The sequence below is a fragment of the Bison bison genome, unplaced genomic scaffold (genome assembly GCF_000754665.1).
Source record: "Bison bison bison isolate TAMUID 2011002044 unplaced genomic scaffold, Bison_UMD1.0 scf7180017864308, whole genome shotgun sequence".
Lineage (NCBI taxonomy): Eukaryota > Metazoa > Chordata > Mammalia > Artiodactyla > Bovidae > Bison > Bison bison.
Genome location: NW_011494880.1, coordinates 195,949 through 209,676, shown reverse-complemented (window position 1 = coordinate 209,676; position 13,728 = coordinate 195,949). Strand labels below are relative to the sequence as shown.

Genomic DNA, 13,728 nt, shown 5'->3' with positions numbered 1-13,728 from the left:
GTTCATGACATTGTACAGAAGAGAGGAAACAAGACCATCCCCAAGAAAAAGAAATGCAAAAAAGCAAAATGGCTGTCTGAGGAGGCCTTACAAATAGCTGTGAAAAGAAGAAAAGCAAAAAGCAAAGGAGAAAAGGAAAAATATACCCATCTGAATGTGAGTTCCAAAGAATAGCAAGAAGAGATAAGAAAGCCTTCCTCAGTGATCAATGCAAAGAAATAGAGGAAAACAAGAGAATGGCAAAAACTAGAGATTTCTTCAAAAAAAATTAGAGATACCAAAGGAACATTTCATGCAAAGATGGGCACAATAAAGGACAGAAATGGTATGGACCTAACAGAAGCAGAAGATATTAAGAAGAAGTGGCAAGAATACACAGAAGAACTGTACAAAAAAGATCTTCATGACCCAGATAATCACAATGGTGTGATCACTCACCTAGAGCCAGACATCCTGAAATGTGAAGTCAAGTGAGCCTTAGGAAGCATCACTACGAACAAAGCTAGTGGAGGTGATGGAATTCCAGTTGAGCTCTTTCAAATCCTAAAAGATGATGCTGTGAAAGTACTGCCCTCAATATGCCAGCAAATTTGGAAAATTCAACAGTGGCCACAGGATTGGAAAAGATCAGTTTTCATTCCAATCCCAAAGAAAGGCAATGCCAAAGAATGCTCAAACTACCGCATGATTTCCCTCATCTCACACGCTAATAAATGATGCTCAAAATTCTCCAAGCCAGGCTTCAACAGTACATCAACTGTGAACTTCCAGATGTTCAAGCTGGTTTTAGAAAAGGCAGAGGAACCAGAGATCAAATTTCCAAAATCCACTGGACCATCGTCTTCTGTGTATCCTTGCCCTCTCTTCTTAATATCTTTTGCTTCCGTTAGGTCCATATCATTTCTGTCATTTATTGTGCTCATCTTTGCATGAAATGTTCTTTAAAGGACATTCCATAAAGGACTGCAGAGGAAATACTCACAACATTTATGGAATATAAGTGCTCCATGAAGGACAGCAGAGGAAATACTCCTAATCAAAAGAGCAAGAGTAATCTCCTGAAAGAATAAATAATGAAACAGGCATCACCCATCTACCAGACACCAAGTTTAAAAAGAAGATTATAAAAATGCCAGTTGAATTAAGAAAAAAAATAGATGTAAACACATATGACTAGAAAAAGAATTAGAAATTTTAAATATCAATGATTAAAAAAATAAATAATTCAATTTCTGAGATAAAAAGCAATCTAGATACAATGAATAGCTGACTAAATGCCATAGAACAAATAAGTGATCTAGAAGAGAAAATAATAGAAATCACCAATTAGAACATCAGACAGAAAAACAAATTAAAAAAATTGAAAGCAGCATAAGAGATCTATGAGATAATTTAATAGGTGCCAACTTACACATATAGTGTTCCAGATGAAGAAGAGACAGAGAAAGGGACCAAAAATGTATTTGAAGAAATTATGGATGGAAGCATCCCAAACCTAAAGAAGACAACATATATCCAACTACAGGAAGCAAAAAGGATATGAAATAAAATAAAATAAAATAAAACACATGATAACCTCAGGAGATATGAAAAAAGCATTTAACAAAGTCCAGCATCTATTCATGATAAAACTCTTATTAAAATGAGCACATTTGATGAGGAAGTATTTTACAACATAATAATGGTCATTGACAATAAACCCACAGCAAACATAATACTCAACAGTGATAAACTTAAAGCTTTTTTGTTAAATCCAGGAATAAGACAAGGACACCACATTACTGCCTCCATTCAACACAGTGGTAGCCACAGAAAGTATATAAGAAAAAGAACCGCCCGTGGCAAAGGTCATGAGGAAGGAGGCTTGGCATACGCAAAGGCGGGATCAAGCCTCAGGAGTCTCCCTGGAAATTCTCGAGCAATCTACCCCCAAAACCAGAGTCTGCCTACTTTCTGCTTTGTGCTTTCACCTACATCTCTGACTTTACGGGGGGCTGTCCCCCACTACCTTTCTCTGAAAAAAGAGTTAGCTTACAGCTCCAGTTAATAATTCCTGGGTGTGACAGTGTTTCAACCTACAAACTCCTTTGGAAATCCTCTAGCCTGCCTGAATAGGTTTTTCCGGCCACATGTGATTGTTCAGAGCCTCCCAACTATGAGAGGCATAAGATGTTCTAAACTGTCTAAACACAGATTCTTTTGAGTAGTTAAAAGATTGATTAGAAATTGTATTGGTGAAGGGATTTTCACTTGTTGGGCCAATGTTTGCTGCTAAGTCTCCATATCCCTTACCTGCTGTGTCCCTGGCAGTGTATTGATTAATATATTGGTGTAAGTAGTAGCTTTAATGTTTGTAACCTGGGACCCTTGAGTTAATTATTTTTCTTGTTATAGCCCACCACACCTTTGCTCTGTAGGAATGCAACTTTATGTAATGCTTTTGGAGGGTGGCTCCTGACCAATCACCTTTAGAGAAAAATAAGTTTTCTGAAGAAAAGGTCTTAAAATGTTAACAGGCCTCCGGGCCAGAAGATGATGCAAATCACCTAAGCTTTTGCATATGATAAGTTTGCAGGAAGAAAGCCTGGCTTGCTGCCTGACTCTACCCCTTCCCCCATTATCCTCTATGCATAACTTAAGGTATAAAAACTACTTTGGAAAATAAAGTGCAGGCCTTGTTCACCGAAACTTGGTCTCACCATGTCGTTCTTTCTCTTACCTTCTGGCTGAATTATTCAGCCTCTTTTCTCCACTGAATTTCCTCACTGAGCTATCCTCATTCTATTACTCTTTATATCCTTAATTAACGTTTAATTAAGCAATTGTTTCCTGATCCTCGCCGACACCGTCCCCGCTTCGAATTCCCTGGATCCACCGGGGCTGGACCCTGGCAATGTGTCCAAAGTGCAAGAGAAGAAAAACTGTCAGTATTTGCAGATGACATGATACTCTATGCAGAGAATCCTAAAGTCCCCACATAAAAGCTATTAGAACTAATAATACATTTCAGCAAACTAGCAGGATACAGGATTAATTTACAAAAATCTGTTGTGTTTCTTTTTACTAATATTGAAACATCAAAATGATAAAGTTTAAAAAAATAACCTCTTTAAAACTTGTATCCAAAAAATAAAACATGTATGAATAAACCTGACCAAGAAAATGAAAGACTTACATGCAAAAAAACTGTAAAACTTGAATAAAGGAAATAGAAGAGGATTCAAAGAAATGGAAAGACATCCCATACTCTTGGATTAGAAGAATTAATATTGTTAAAATAGCAATACGACCCAAAGCTATCTACAAATTTAATGTGATCGCTATCAAATTACCCATGACATTTTTCACACAAAACTGGAATCAATAACCCAAAATTTTATATGGAACTATAAAAGATGCAGAATGGGAGAGTATTCCTGGGGCAGGGGGGAACAGGAGGTATAACTCTCCTAGACTTCAGACAATATTACAAAGCTGCAGTAATCTAAACAGTGTAGTATTGATATAAAATTAAAAATAGAACTAACATTTTTTGTTTTTGTTCAGTCACTAAGTTGTGTCAGATTGTTTGCAATCCCATGGACTGCAGAACGCCAGGCTTCCTTGCCCTTCACTATCTCCCTGAGTTTGCTCAAACTCATGTCCACTGAGTCGATGATACCATCCATCTCGTCCTCTGTTGCCCTTTTCGTCATCGGCTCTCAATCTTTCCCAGCAACAGGGTCTTTTTCAATGCATCAGCTCTTTGCATCAGGTGGTCAGAGTATTGGAGATTCAGCTGCAGCATCAGTCCTTCCAATGAATATTCAGGACTGATTTCCTTTAGGATTGACGGGTTTGATCTCCTTGCAATCCAAGATATGCTCAAGGGTTTGTTCCAACAGCACAGTTCAAAAGCATGCATTCTTCAGCACTCAGCTTTCTTTATGGTTTAAATCTCACATCCATACATGACTACTGGAGAAACTACAACTTTTACTATATGGACCTTTGTTGACAACATGATGTCTCTTGCTTTTTAATATCCTGTCTAGGTTTGTCATAGCTTTCCTTCCAAGGAACATGTGTTTTTTAATTTCATGGCTGCAATCACCATCTGCAGTAACTTTAGAGCCCAATAAAATAAACTGTCACTGTTTCTGCTTTTTCCCCATCTATTTGCCTTAAAGTAATGGGAATAGATGCCAAATCTTAGTTTGTTGAATGTTGAGTTTTAAGCCAGCTTTTTCACTCTTCACTTTCACCCTCAAGAGGCTCTTTGGTTCCTCTTTGCTTTCTGCCATTAGAGTGATGGTGATGGTTTAGTTTCTAAGTCATGTCTGAATGGTGCTATCGCATGGACTGTATCCCACCAGGATCTTGTCCATGGGATTTTTCAGGCAACAATACTGGAGTGGGTTGCCATTTCCTTCTCTAGGGGATCTTTCCAACCCAGGGATCAGACTGGGGTGTCCTGCACTGCAGGTAGATTTTTTACTGATTGAGCTACCAGGGAAGACTGCATATCTGAGGTTGTTGATATTTTTCCAGCAATCTTGATTCCAGCTTGAGATTCATCCAGTCTGGCATTTTGCATGATGTACTCTGCTACAGGGAACAAGGACTGTTTCAAATTTGGAAAGGAGTACATCCAGGCTGTATATTATCATCCTGCTTATTTAACTTATGTGGAATTTCCATTATGAAAAGAGGCAAACTAAAAAGAGAGGCTAGTGTTTACACCCAAAACAAGGATGTCACTCAGAAATAATTGTGCCATTGTCCCTATCCCCAGCTCTGGAAGCCAAAGTTCAGAGGGTTTGTTCATAGGGTGATGCAGAAACTGAAACAGAGTGCTCCAAGATTCTACAAAGAAACTCATTTTATTTGAAACAGACTATGGAAAGATCAGGGCTTCCCTGGTGGCTCAGATGGTAAAAAATATGCCTGCAATGCAAGAGAATGGATTCTATCCCTGGGTTGGGAAGATCCCCTGGAGATGGAACTGGCAACCCACTCGAATAATCTTCCCTGGAGAATTCTGTGGACAGAGGAGCCTGGTGGGTTAAAGTCCATGGTGTCTCAAAGAGTTGCACACGACTGAGAGACTATACTTTCACTTCATTTCACATGGGAAGGTCAAGCCTAAGAGGTCCCTCAAACTATGAAAGATTTTGTTGGTAAGCAATTAAGAGGAAGCTTATGACTTCATGACAGATTCAAGCTAAACCATTTGCAAGCTAGTTTATCAGAGAAAACCAGAGAAAGACACAGCTAAGAAGAGCCTTCCTGAGGTCAGAACACATCTCAAACATTGAGTTTAAAGGTATCCTTGAAAGAGAGAATGAACTTTGGGGGGTCAGATTCTGGAGAAATTTATGCTCCCAAGATATTATCAAAAAGTATAAGGACTTCCTTGGTGGTCCATTGGTTGACTTCACCTTCCAATGCAGGAGGTGTGGGTTTGATCCCTGGTGTGGGAGCTAAGATCCCACATGCCTCGTAGCCAAAAAACAGAAGCAATACTTTAACAAATTCAATAGACTTTAAGAACGGTCTATATATATATATATATAGCAAATCACTCAACAACTGATGAAAGCTACCAGCCAGGGAATGTGCATATGCCCGAGGTTGTACACTCTAAATAGCTACATCAGAGGTTTTACACTGTAGTGGAAAAAGACTTCATTAAATAGTCCATGTAGTCACTAAATATATAGGAGTAACAATACATGGAGTTGGAATTGCTATACTCCATTGTCTAAATGTAACAGTTAAACAATAATTTCACAAAACATATAAAGAAATAAAGTATGTGACCTACAGGTGGGGAAAAGAGGCAATAGAATCTTCCTGTGAGAGGGTAAATGATTGGCTCTAACAGGAAAACACTTCAAAATAGCTATTGCCTATGGGCTAAGTGAATCAAAGGAAACTATCAAAAAGATAAAACACTCTAATTAATAAAATTAGAAACTAAAATTAAAAATATAAAAGATCATAGGAGACTATTGTGAGTATAAGAATGTAGAAAATATTCCTACAAACTGGAGAACTTAGAAAAATGAATAAATTCTTATAAGCATACAACCTACTTTCAGGAAACTATTCTTATAGAACAAAAGTATAATAACAAGGTTCCATCTAATAGAGTCTATAAATAAGAGATAGAAATCATATTTTTCAAAAATAGCAAATGGAAATTTTGGAGCTGAAAATTACTATATCTGAAATGAAAAATTCACAAGCTGGAGTTAACAGTAGATTTGAAGAAGCTGATGAAAAAGCAAGTGAACTTGAAGATGGATCAATAAGTTAACATAATCCAAAGAAAAGGGAAAAAAAGAATAAGAAAAGTGAACAGAGACTCAGAAAATGGTACACATGTTCTGTGTGCTTAGTCACTCAGTTGTATCCGACTCTTTGTGACCCCACTGGCAGGACTGTAGCCCTCCAGGCTCCTCTGAACATGGGGATTCTCCATGCAAGAATATTGGAGTGGTTTGCCATGCCCTCAGGGATCTAACCCAGGTCTCCTGCATTGCAAGCAGGTTCTTTACCATCTGAGCCACTAGGGAAGCCCTATGTACTAACCTGCTTAGCTTCTGAGATCAGATGAGATAGGGTGTATTCAGGGTGGTGTGGCCATAGACATAAAAAAGCACACTAACATACACAAAAATGGAGTCCCAGAAGAAAAAGGTGCAGAGTAAAATATTCAAAACATAATGCCTGAAAACATCCCAATCATGATGTAAAACATTAATCTGTGCAACCCAATTGTCCAATTAATTCCAAGTAGAATAAATATTGGACAGCCATACACAGACACTAATGAAATATTGAAAACTAAAAACAGAAAGTCTTGAAGTATTAAAAGAAAAATAATTCATCCTTACAAGTTAATGCCAAGATATTGCTTATTTCTCATTAGACACAAGGAATGTTCTCTGGTAGTGAGATGATATATTGAAAGTGCTAAAAGTCAAAACTATAAGCCAAAAATTCTATATCAAGAAAAACTATCTTTCAAAAATGAGGGCATGGGGTTCCTTGGTGGCTCAGTGGTAAAGAATCTGCTTACCCATGCAGGAGATGCAAAAGACATGGATTTGGTCACTGATCTGGGAGAATCCCACACGGCACAGAGCAATGCACCACAGCTAGGTCCATGCACCACAAGTAGTGAGCCTGTGCTCTAAAGCCCAGGAGCCCCAACCACTGAGCCCACATGCCACAACTACTGAACCCGTGATGCCCTAGAGTCTGTGCTCAGTAACATGAGAAGCCACTGAAATGAGAGAATAGCCTCCACTGCTGAAACTAGAGAAAGCCCGTGCAGCAACAAAGATCTAGCACAACCAAAGATACATAAATCATTATTTTAAATGCAGGCAAAATATAGATAGTCTTATCCTCCCTATCACCCCAAAAAGAGTTTATTTCTGGGAAATCTGCCTTATAGAAAAACTTGAAGGAAGGCCTCTGACTGAGGAAAGTAAACCTAGACTACAATTCTAATGATAGACCAAAGGGCACTGGTAAAGATAAGCAACTATGTAAGACAGGGTAAGTGCATGTATCTTCTCCTTTCTTCTCTTAACAATATAAAAAGCAAGCAAGTAAAATGGATATAGTTGTATTTCTAGACATATGACATAGTTATTTAATAGTATATTTGAGAGGTGGGGGGAAGGCAGGAGCGGTTTAGGCTCTGAGATGACAAGGTTGTGCAGTGGCTTAGGCCCAGGGGTCAGGTGCTGTACCTGGGACACACAGCCTGGGGATAATGAGTCAAAGTTCCACTTTTGGCCAGAGGGGAAGTCAGAGAATATCAGCAGTTATGTTCCTAGTAATGACCTATCAGAGCCACATGTTGGGACCCAAGGGTGAGGTACAGAGAAGCAGTGGTGTGAACACGATAATTGTGGATCAGAACCCTGACTAGGACCCATGGTGAGGCACAGAGTGTCTGCACTGTTGCCCCAGCAATGGTAGGCTAAAGCCGTGACTCAGGACCCAGGAATGGTGTGTGAAACAGCAGCAGCTCAGCCTAGGTAATGGCCAGTCAAAACCAAGACTAGGATTAACAGCGTGAGACCCAAATAAACAGCAGCATGACCACAGTTATTAAGGACAAATCACTGACTTAGAAACTGGGAGCAGGGCACAGATCAGAAACTCTAGTTGCACAGATGGTAAGGCACTGTGACACATGGATCAGGGAAAGTGGGGTACAGGAGAGATGGGGAAACTCCTGGACCCCAAGACCAGGTCTCACCACAGTGACATTTCCAGCCTCAAGAAAGACACAGCAGCAGGGACCCTAGGCAGCTCTGTCAGTTGAATCAGTGTAGGTGGACACTGTGGAAGTGCTCAGGAGCAAGGCTGCAAAGGTCATGATGATGAGGTTGCTGGAGTTCCCTTGCATTATTTTTCCTCATGGGCTGAAATTCCTCTGAGGGGATCTCTGCCAGTGCCAAGCTCTTCTGAACTGGAGGAAGGGGTGGTGGGGGTAAAATCTTTCCCACGCTTTTCTACGCAGTAATCCTCAGAGTTTGCAACCAGCAAGGTTTCTGCTGCTTCTCCATTGTAGTCCAGAAATTTTAAAAAGTAATTTATATTGGTTTATAGTTGTTCATTTATTGTTTTTTTTTTTTGTTGTTTTTGTGAGGGATGCAAGTGTTGGGACCGCCTAATGTTCCGTCTTGTTGATGTCACCTTTCTCTTATTCTATGTCAAAGTGATTGAAGACACAAGAGCCTCTCACTTGCTATTGTTTTACACTAGTCATTTTTCTTTGGAGAAGGAAATGGTATCCCACTCCAGTACTCTTGCCTGGAAAATCCCATGGATGGAGGAGCCTGGTAGGCTGCAGTCCATGCAGTCGCGAAGAGTCAGACATGACTGAGCAACTTCACTTTCACTTTTCACTTTCATGCATTAGAGAAGGAAATGGCAACCCACTCTAGTGTTCTTGCCTGGAGAATCCCAGGGATGGGGGAGCCTGGTGGGCTGCCATCTATGGGGTCGCACAGAGTTGGACACGACTGAAGCTACTTAGCAGCAGCAGCAGCAGTCTTTTTTCTTACATTATATAATTGATTTGTGTGTACAAGGTCATTGACTTTTAGCTGGGTGACAGCACTGACAAATCAATGTAAACACTGTGTATAATCTTGAAGTAGTCTACACTTTGCCCTTTGATCTAATTTCCACATCTGCTGACTATTCATGCAATATACTTATTTGAAGCAAAGGAGTTATAATTTAACTTCTGAATGATTTCTTCCAGATATAAACCTGAGCAATAGCAAAAGGATATAGTAGTTGTTTAATCTACTTCATATGAACAAGATGTCTATGAAATGGCTCTTGCTTCTGCAGCTGTTACAGCTCACTTGCTATTTTAGCTCTGGGAGTTGTGGAAAAGTGCTGGTGTGGCCAGTGGAATTTAGTCACTGGATGAATATGAAGACAATTCTGGATGAGCTTGTGATGAGGGGTCATGAGGTGACTGTACTGCAATCTTCAGCTTCCACTCTTATTGATCCCAACAAACCATTGGCTATGAAATTTGAGACTTTCCCTGTATCTTTAACTAAAGATGATTTTCAGACTCTTGCCAAGATTTTGATTGAGACATGGATGCTTGCGGTGAAAGATTTCTTTTGGATCCATCTTTCAACAATACAAAGTCTATTTGATGAATTTTCTGATATTGGTATGAAGATATGTAGTGAAGTTGTTTCAAACAAGAAACTTATGACAAAACTACAGGAATCGAGGTTTGATGTCGTTCTTGCAGATGCTGTTGGACCCTGTGGAGAGCTGCTAGCTGAGATACTTAAAGTACCTTTAGTGTACAGTCTCTACTTCTCACCAGGCTATTTGGTTGAAAAGAGGAGTGCAAGACTTTCATTTCCACCATCCTATGTACCTGTTATGTTGTCTGAATTAAGTGATCACATGACATTCATGGAGAGGGTCAAAAATATGATATATGTACTTTATTTTGACTACTGGTTTCAGCTGTACAATGAGAAGAAGTGGAATCAGTTTTACAGTGAAGTAGTAGGTAAGTCAGGCTTCCCTAATGGCTGAGTGGTAAAGAATCTGCCTGCAAATTCAGGAGATGTGGGATCGATCCTTGGGTTGAGAAAATCCCCTTTAAAAGGAAATGGCAACCCATTCGGGTATTCTTTCCTGGAAAACTCCATGGACAGATGAGTCCATTGGGTTACAAAAGAGTCAGACACGGCTTAGAGACCAAACAACACACAACTAGGTAATTCATGGTCTTACTTGGTAACATTAAATCCTATCTTTCCTTATGCCTTGGAAGGTGAGTTTGTATAATTTCACAGAAATTAGTCTCAAATAAGTGAAAGAGTGAAATAAAAATATAAAATGACCCATCCGTCTTATAAATATTATGAAAACACTTAAATTATAGGGTAAGGTAGAACCCATTACTAGTTTCAGATACCAGGAAGTCACATACCACAACTTGAAGCACATAGGACTTCTGCAAGTGAATATATATCTAACTCACAAAACTTTTTTTTTTAATTTAAAAAAATCACTAGTAATCTCATAAAATGTCTTAATAAATGAAGACATGTACACTGAGAATTACACACATATTATATTATACTATGTTATATTTATATTTATCGAAGAACAGATACATTCAAACATTTTTGACCACATTATCCCAAGCTCCTTTACAAAAATTACCTAAAATATATACACACAGCAATATTCTCATTTGATCCAACATTTGTTGTTTTTGTTTTTTATTTCACTTTCAGGAAGGCCCACTACAATGGCAGAGTCGATGGGGAAAGCCGAAATGTGGCTTATTCGAAACTATTGGGATTTTTCATTTCCTCGCCCACGGCTACCAAATGTTGAATTTGTAGGAGGCCTCCACTGCAAACCTGCCAAGCCCCTGCCTAAGGTCACCTACTCTTCTTTGTTCTTCTTTGTTAACTTTGTGTTTTCAATAGGAATCATGCTATATTCTTTATTTAAAATGTTTGATTACAGTGAGTCAGATGTGGGAAGCTGGATAAAGTGACCTTCTAGTTAGATACTGATATATGTCTATAGGAACAAAGTATCTGAATTTCATTGTTGTTCCAGAATAAGCTAGAATATGTGGGACACTTTAAGAATATGTCAGTTAAATAACAGCTTCACTATTCAACACATAATGAAGCATAATCAGATATCCACTAAACAATATTTCTAGTTATATTACATTTTATATAAGTAATATATTAGCTACATAATTATATTATAATTGTAATGTTATAGGATAATTATATATGTCACATATTCTAGAAGTGAGTAGTAACATACATTAATGGAGTAGACACAGTTTTTGCTACCTGACACTCTACGTGGAAAGACAGAATACAAACAAGTCATAAAAATTGTGCAGAAGTGTCGCTAGGAGTTGGACACAACTGAGCGACTTCACTTTCACTTTTCACTTTCATGCATTGGAGAAGGAAATGGCACCCCACTCCAGTGTTCTTGCCTGGAGAATCCCAGGAACGGGGGAGCCTGGTAGGCTGCTGTCTATGGGGTTGCACAGAGTCAGACACGACTGAAGCGACTTAGCAGCAGCAGCAGCAGTTATAAAAAGGAAAGAACGGAATGCTAATAATTATCCAGCATGAATCATAGAAGGTGTCTCTGATTCACTGATAATTAAGGTGAAATCAGAAGAATGCTCAAGAATAAACAGAAGGGATGGGGCAGGGGTAGAAGAAGATAGATAAGAAAAGCATGTAGAGTAGTAATGGTAGTTGTGAAGAAGTTTGAGCTTAGTGTAAACAGGAAAAGCCCAAGTAAAGAGACAGATGATGCTGGTGAAGTCAGGTGGAAACAGATAGCAACTTAGAACATCCAGTAGGGGCACTGGGAAAACATTGACAGGATTAAGAAAGAAAGGTGGAGTCAAATATTGTTTAAACAGGCTTTCCTGGTAGTTCAACTGGTAAAGAATCCACCTGCAATGCAGGAGACCCCAATTGGATTCCTGGGTGGGGAAGATCCCCTGGAGAAGAGATAGACTACCCACTTCACTATTCTTGCACTTCCTTAGTGGCTCAGACAGTAAAGAATCCACCTGCAATGTGGGAGACCTGGGTTCAATCCCTGGGTTGGGAGGATCCCCTGCAGGAGGGCATGGCAACCCACTCTAGTATACTTGCCTGGAGAATCCCCATGGACAGAGGAGCCTGGTGGGCTACAGTCCATGGGATCGCAAAGAGTTGGACATGACTGAGCAACTAAGCACTATATTATACTATTGCTTAAACAAACAAACAAGTAACATGTAGTCACTGGGTTGGATGTAAAGGGAAAATTGTGGGAGAAAAGGACACTTCTCAGGTTGTTGCTAGAGGTAGGCAACAATGAGTGAAAACTAGACTACAGTGTTCATAGAGATACGACCACACTGTATCTTATAATAGTACCAACCTTATATTACTGAGAGAAAAAAATTTGTAAGTACATGTGAAACATCCAAAATGCCACTGGCATATACTCAGTGGTCCAGAAGAAATATTAACTGCTGTCATTATTTTTATTTTTTATTATAATATACTATCAATAACCCAGTGTGCCAGCCACCTTGATCTATTCCTAATCATCAAGATTGTAGTATTCAGCAAACTGCTAGAGATTAGATATCCCATGGAGTGTTTTAAAGGTAAATCATAAAAGTTTACATAAAAATTAATGAAAATAATTTAATAAATTTAATAAAGCTTACTTTTAAATAAAATTTAATTTAACATACTTAATGTAAACTTTTTTAATGTTAGGAATTTTTAAGATTTTGCCAGTCAGATATATAAGATGAAATGCTAAAATCCTTCTGTGAGATTTGAGGCTCTTCTCCTGTGCTTTGGCTAAAATGAACATTCTTCTTCTACAATATAAATGTATGTATTTATAAGGAATACTTAACCACTCTAAATCATATATAATATTTAGTTGGAAAATAACAGATATAATAAGATCACAATTTTCTCTAAGGTTAAAAAAATATAAGCTGGAGTTACAATTTTAAAGATTAGGAAACTTCTTTTTGTGTTCTATAAGGGCTAAACCAACTTTCTAACAGAGGTGAGGTAATATCTCATTGTGATTTTGAAATACGTTTCCCTGATGATTAGTGATATTGAGCATCTTTTCATATACCTGGTGGTGATTTGGAAGCCTTCTTTAGAAAATGTCTATTTTGTTCTTCTGCCCATTCTTTAATTGAAATATGTGGTTAAAACATTTTTTTTCCATTTTGTAGATTGCGTTTTCATGTTGTTGATTGTTTCTTCTACTGTGCAGATGCTCTAAGTATAATATAGTACCACTTGTGGATTTTTTCTTTTGTTGTGGCTTTGATGTCATATCAGGAAAAAAAAAATCATTTTTAAGACTGATGCAAAAGAGTTCCAGCCTTACATTTTCCTTTAGGGATGTTATCGTATATAGTCTTATGTTTAAGTCTTTGGAGTTGTTTTAAGTCATTTGGAGTTATTTTTGTGACGGGTGTAAGGCAGGGGTCTCATTTAATTTCTTGTGTATATACTTAACCAATTTTCTCCAAAAAGAAAGAAGTGACTATTCTTTCCACAGGGAGTGTTCTTGTCTCCCTTGTTGAATTGGTTGGCTATATATTCAGGGTTTTAATTCTAAACCCTGTATGCAGTTCCATTGATCTAC

At 38.4% G+C, this 13,728-nt stretch overlaps 1 protein-coding gene across 1 annotated transcript in view; it reads left to right on the top strand.

Annotated features, from left to right (window-relative positions):
* Nucleotides 1–9,325: 9,325 nt before the first annotated feature.
* Nucleotides 9,326–13,728, top strand: part of LOC104997403 (UDP-glucuronosyltransferase 2B4-like) — a 16,751-nt gene continuing 12,348 nt past the window's right edge. Inside the window, exons 1-2 of the mRNA XM_010852117.1 lie at nucleotides 9,326–10,060; nucleotides 10,797–10,945. Coding sequence (XP_010850419.1) covers nucleotides 9,331–10,060; nucleotides 10,797–10,945 — 879 coding nt within the window. The 5' untranslated portion in view covers nucleotides 9,326–9,330. The remainder of the gene's footprint in view (nucleotides 10,061–10,796; nucleotides 10,946–13,728) is intronic.